This window comes from Nyctereutes procyonoides, unplaced genomic scaffold, assembly GCF_905146905.1.
Source record: "Nyctereutes procyonoides isolate TBG_1078 unplaced genomic scaffold, NYPRO_anot_genome, whole genome shotgun sequence".
Lineage (NCBI taxonomy): Eukaryota > Metazoa > Chordata > Mammalia > Carnivora > Canidae > Nyctereutes > Nyctereutes procyonoides.
In genome coordinates, this window is record NW_026575135.1 from 50387480 (window position 1) to 50393479 (window position 6000).

At 57.2% G+C, this 6000-nt stretch overlaps 1 protein-coding gene across 1 annotated transcript in view; it reads right to left on the reverse strand.

Moving 5' to 3' along the window:
* The window catches only part of TGFBI (transforming growth factor beta induced), a 33255-nt gene extending 27619 nt beyond the window's left edge, over positions 1-5636 (reverse strand). The window contains exons 1-2 of the mRNA XM_055302770.1: positions 5464-5636; positions 904-1002 (exon numbers count right to left, since the gene is read on the reverse strand). Of these exons, the coding sequence (XP_055158745.1) occupies positions 904-1002; positions 5464-5597 (233 nt within the window). The 5' untranslated portion in view covers positions 5598-5636. The remainder of the gene's footprint in view (positions 1-903; positions 1003-5463) is intronic.
* Between the last annotated feature and the right edge of the window lie 364 nt (positions 5637-6000).

A 6000-nucleotide genomic window follows, 5' to 3' on the forward strand; every position in this document is an offset into this window, starting at 1 on the left:
AGAGCCAGCCTTGAGAGCTGCTGTTGACTCATAGTGCTAAAACAGATTGGGTTGCTGGGGAATTCTGTTAGAACACACATGCCACCCTGTTTCCACAGGCAGCAAGGCAGCTGGGGCAAATGCCACTTCCCCGGGTGCTGCCAGAGGCACCCACAGGCCCTTTCGTAAGCACAATGGTCCCTACGCCACTGGCACTCTCACTTCTGCCTGCAGGACTTAGATCCACAATAACAGCACTTACTAGTGCAAGGCACCCTATTCAGCTTTGCATCTCCATCACTGTACATCCTCGTGATGACCCGTAAGGGAGTCCTTAGTTACTCCCATCCGACAGATGAGGCAATTGAGGGCTACGGCTGTGCAGCAAACTGCCCAGGTAAGTGGCAGAGCCAGCCTTGGAATGGGGGAGTCTTGAGCCTATGCTTTGCTGCCTCATAACACGCATATTCCTAGGTACCCAGTCTTTTGGGGGATGTTTACCTCATGGCAGCAGAGCAGGAGTGGTGTGTAAGTTCACCCATGGGCCTTCTTGCCTAGAGATCCAGGCCGGGAGCATCTCCACCGGCTTTGTACCACTCGGTGAGCATGGAGAAGCATCCACACCCCACCCCCACCCCCAAGGCACACTCCGTATTTCATGCTTCTTATAATCCCCCATCAGCCATGAAAAATACATCCAGGTCCTTTCAGGAGCCTTAAACATACGAACCCAAATCGGCCAGCTTGCTAAAAAGGCCACTCCCCAGCAACAGTTCCCCGACACGTTTGCACACGCATCTTCATGACTCCTGATGCAGGCTAACCTTTCAGAAGGCTGGCCCAGGCCCAGGGGCCCCGCTGCTGCCAGACATTCAGGGCGGCCACTTTGGTGGCTGGTAGTCTTGAGTGGTTATGGATACTCACGTGGATTTGCCACAGATTTTCCTCTGGTACCACTGCTTGCAGTTGGTGAAGTACTTCTTGTTGGTACCAATGAGCTTCTGCACGGCACACACGTTGGGGCTGAAATGAAAGCGGCGGTGTTGGCAAAATGAGCAGCATGTCTGCCCCACTACCATGTTCTTCCCACCACGTGGGCCCTCCCAGGTTATTAGAATGTTCTAGATATGGAGAAGGGACAGTCATCTCAGTGTTGGTTTTGGTGGGTGGCTCAGGGGTAGACACTGTCTCAATCAATTTCCAGTGCCCCTGCAAGTCTCCTACCAAATTTAATTCTGGCCAAGTGTATCTCACACACTGACATAATTTCACCAAGTATCCTTCTTTGACACAGATACTTGGTACGCACAGATAAAAGCATCTTAAAATTTTAAGATCACATATTACAGGTTGTGAAACTAGTTTAAGTCATATGGTTGTGAAGCAAGGCAGCTTTGAGAGAAGCTCCCAGCCTTTCTCAGTACCTCCAAGCTCCACGGAACCAAAATGTCCAAAGACTCTGACCCAGCACCCTGGAGCACATAGCCAGCCCCACTGTCCTGAGGGGAGGCCAAGGCCTGGACCCGGCACCCCCAGCAGCTCCACATAGACATGCTCTACGTTCCTAGGCCAGGAGCTTGGCTCTGAACACAACCATGGTGACCATAGTCAGGACCTCATTAGGAAACACTCTCCCACTGGACTCTCATTCTTTTACTACTTAGGCTCCAGCCTGATTCTGCTGTCCCCAGGAAGGCCTCCTCCAGTGCCCAGGTGACACACTTCTGTGCGCCTCTCACTTGCAATATGGCCCTTGTTTGATGCTTGGTACCAAACAGAATCCAACACTGTTCAGAGTACACATCTCTATTTTTTCCAATTATCCTCCAAAGGACGAGGTTCCCTGCCTTGTTCTTTTTTACATTCCAGATGGGTCCTAGCACGGGGTCAGGGTGAAGAAAGAGTTTGGAATGACCTTGCTGAAAATGCTGCTCCCAGGACCACCCACTCAGAGGAGTTCCTCAGGAAGTCTGGAGAAGCTGACTGCAGTGCCCACGGTTCTGCTGAGAAGCGTCCATCCCGGAGCCATGCAGTTTTGTTTTTTTAATCAATGTCCCAAGTCATGATCCAGACCATGCTCAGGCCATGTGGTGGGAGGATCTTCATCAGGAGCCCGTGGGGAAGAGGAGCTAGTTGTGGCTGTGTTGTGACATTTGGGAGGGGGTCCTCCTGACCTGAGGCGGGAAGTTTATCTGCCCAAGCACAAGCCAGAGGACAGCAAGGCAAAGAGCCTGAGGCTTCCACAGAACCTCCTTGTCCTAAGAAATTCAGGTGTCACTTTTACATACCACTCCCTCTGTTACTTTAAAAATGTACTCTGTAATCATCACTTGCTGTCGGGAGGACACAGGTTCTTTGGCAAGAGCTGCACCGACCATCCCCATCGTGCTGGCTGCAGGAACGTAGGCAGTTCTCAAATACTCAGAGTTGGGTTATTGGGGAGGAGGGTGTGCGGACCCTTTGCTTCCCTGCCCTCTCTCCTCTACCACGTGGATGGCACCTCTTGTCTAGTTTGTGGCTCAGGAGGCAAAGGTGAGTGGCTCAGGGAGGCGCACTATATGTCAGTGAGTCAATGGAAAAAGCGGAAGGCAAGGGAGGTTAAAGGTGCAAACCCCAGGCCAGCAGGGAGGTAAGCCCATGTCCCCTTAGTCCGAGCTGGGTCTGACCAGGTGCCCACAGCCTCCAGAGGATTCTAACCAAAGCCACTTTGCTCCTCTGTCTGCTGCCTGGGATTCACAGGTTACAGCTGTCCCCAAATAACCCTCAGAGAGTCCCCACTGGCCACACTGCAGCCCTAGGTACTGTTTATTGCTGTACAATCTCCTTCCTTCTATGTGGTCGAGCAGGAAACAATTACTGTCGATGAATTCCCTGCAACTTTTGTAGGCGGTTGGCGAATCTTCAGTAAGTCTCTTGTGGATGTGGCTCCAACATTCCTCCGTGGAGTGAGTTTCCACTGCCGCAGCCCTTTGAGACAGGGGTGCAGGCGGGGGGGGGGGCTCGCTCTCCCCACAGGGTGGGAGGGGTGGGCTGCATCCACAGGAAATCCAGGCTGAAGTTTAATCGAAATGACCTAGCCATTTCTGGGCCTCCTGCCTCCGGCACAACAGCTCTGCTGTCCAACTTGGATTTGAAAATCAAGTGCTTCAGGAAATCCAGTCCAGTTCTAAATGCCGACAATCTGAAGTGCAAATGCACTTTTATTTCTCTGTCAGTATTTTTTAACCCCTCTCTAGAGCAACATGGATGCAGCGGGGAGTCAGGAGACCACATCACAGTCTCTACCCTTCCAAGAGCTCCCTGTGCTGGAACTCAGTCACTCCACCCCACCAAGCTGTAGTTTCTCCGTCTGTGAAATGGGAGCTTGAACAACAGATCTCCTGTGTCGTGGTGAAGATTTAAGCAAACTGGGGCTGGGGCCAGAGAGTGCGGTGCAGGAGCGAGGCAGGCTTGCTAGTTCTCCTTCAGGTCTTGGAGCCTACTGCGTGGCCTTAAAAAAGCAGAGATTTTTTTTTTCCCTTCCTTTTTCATCACTCCTCTCTCTGATGGAAAGACTGGGTCTTGAACAATGTCATGCATTTTCCCCAGGGTGCCACACCCATGTGCAAGGCCAGGCACTCTTGTGGCACTTTCAGGGACAGTTAGATCACAGTAAAGGCAACGGTACCTGCAACCATTTTGTCACAGGTCATCTGCCTGCACACCCACACTTTACCAGGCACGCGGATGGTGCATGGGTGGCCTCTCAGACCATCCTGCCCATCGCAGATCTCTACAGGCCTTTCCAACTGCACCCCAAGAAGTGAAACAACAGGATCAGCCTGCAGAGGCCGGGGGAGGAGGGGTGCAGAGGAAGTTAATCTAATATCTGAAGTGCATAATGAAGAACACTTGCTTTGCAAAAAAAAAAAAAAGAAAGAAAAAAGAAAAAAAAAGGTAGTATTTTCCAGGTGGTTGGTGTCTCTCCTGAGCTCCGAAGGGAAGGAGGTTTTCTGTAGAGACGATTCTTGGCGGAACCCTGTCAACACCTTCTGGGAAACTTCACTCTAGTGTGCACAGAGACACCATTCTGCGTGACAGTGCTGCAGGGCGTGCTATCCGGATCGTCTCCTGACTTAGTGGCTAAGATATGGAGGGAACAGAAACCTCCCAAGCAGATTGCGGCACCCAAACTGAATATGCTTCTTTGGCAAGAAAGGCAGGAGGACAGAGACAGTGAGAATGCCAACGGCACACATTTTGACTTTTAGGCCTCATCTGCCCTCAACTTTCTGAGCTGGCCCCTCAGCCTTCTGCACACACAGCCTAAATCCAAGATGATTCTCCCCTTCCCTAAAGACCCCTGGGCATGCCCTGGTGCTCTAGTCTTTCCAGGAGGACACCAAGACTGTGGCTCACCCTGACTTGATTCCTCTCTGCAGAAATCCCCTCCCTGCAGCCCTGGGCACCAGACAGGCCAAGTGAACCCATATATAAGGCCACAGGCAGAGGGAACAAGGATGACAGCTCCCTATGAGGGCCAGCCTGCACCTACCCTGGAGTCCTCCTCAGGGCACAGAACCAAGGTTTTGCAAGGCCTCTGAAGTCAACTCTAGTCACCCCCAAAGTGGGTTTTAACCTGAGTATACCTCTGCCAGTCATGTGGCAGTCTGGGCCCTACTGGGTTCGAATGCCAGATCCAATAGCATCTGAACTCCTGCTAAGGCCCAGTGGCATGTGGGCCACCACGTGACTTTATCCACATAAGAGTTTTACCTAGTTGTGAAAAAGAGTTGGTGCAACCAGGTAGGCTGGAAGCTACGGCCAAGCCTGGTTAAGTGTGGAGCAGGATGGCTCAGTTAGGGATGCAGAGATATCACCCATCCCAGCCCGCCCGGGTCTGGGCCCACGTCTGCCTGGGTTTGCCTCCTGAAGCCAACACGCTGTCAGCGTCGGCAACGATAATATCCCACGTTTATAACCGCAGCTTTCCTCTTAAGGCAGGTTCCAATCGGGGCTCCAGGGCATCCTGCAGGGCTGTACGAAAGCGATGTGTCCTCTCCGGACTCAGTTTCCCAGTCTGCACGATGTGTGCGGGGGCCCAGGGACTTCTGCTCTTCACCTGGCAGGGGAGGGGCGGCCACACGGCCAACTGTGCCTGGGAGCACCGCCCGGGGCCAGGTAGCGGGCGTCGGGCCCCGCCAGGTGACGGCCGGCCCGGGAGGCTGCCAGGCTGCGTGGCGCCGGGGCCACGTCTGGAGGCGCTGAGGCCGTGCCCTGTGGGGTGGGCTTCCTCTCCCCCCGCCACCTCCGCACCGTCACCGGGGCAGAGCGCAAGCCCCCTTCCCTCCTCCTGGGACTTGACGCCGAAAGCCTCGGTCGCCCAGCGCTCTTGGCCGGACGCAGGGTGGCCGCTGGGCGGTCGCGCGGGTCCTCCGCGAAGCCCCCGCAGAGCTTGGCCGCCGCGCTCCGCCCCCCGCCACCCCCGCGCGGCGGCCGCCTTACCCGTGCTGGCGGCCCCGGAGCCGGCTGTGCTGCAGCACCAGCTGGTACGGCGACCTGGCGGGGCCCCCCAGGGTGGCGGCGGGGCCCAGGGCCAGCGCCAGGGCGACGGGCAGCAGCCGCACGAGGAGCGCCATGGAGCGGCGGGCCGGGACCTGGGCAAGTGAGAGCGCCGCCGCCGCGGGCCCGCTTAAGTAGGCGGCGGCCGCGAGGGGCGGGGAAGCCGGGCGGCCCGCGCCCCCGCCCCCCCGCCCCGCCCCGCCCCGCGCCCCCCGCGCCCCCCGCCCCGCCCCGCGCCCCGCCCCCCCGCCCGCCCGCGCCCCCGCCCCCGCCCCCGCCCGCCCGCCCGCGCCCCGCGCCCCCCCCCGCCCCGCCCCCCCGCCCCCCCCCGCCCCGCCCCGCCCGGCCCCCCGCTGCGCCGCGCCCGCGCCGCTCCCTGCCGCGCTCTCCCGGTTCTCCGCCCCCCGCCCTCCCGCGGGGTGGGGGTGGGCTGGCGGCGGGGGGCTCCGCACGCCTCGCTCCCCCAGGCCTGCCGCTCCC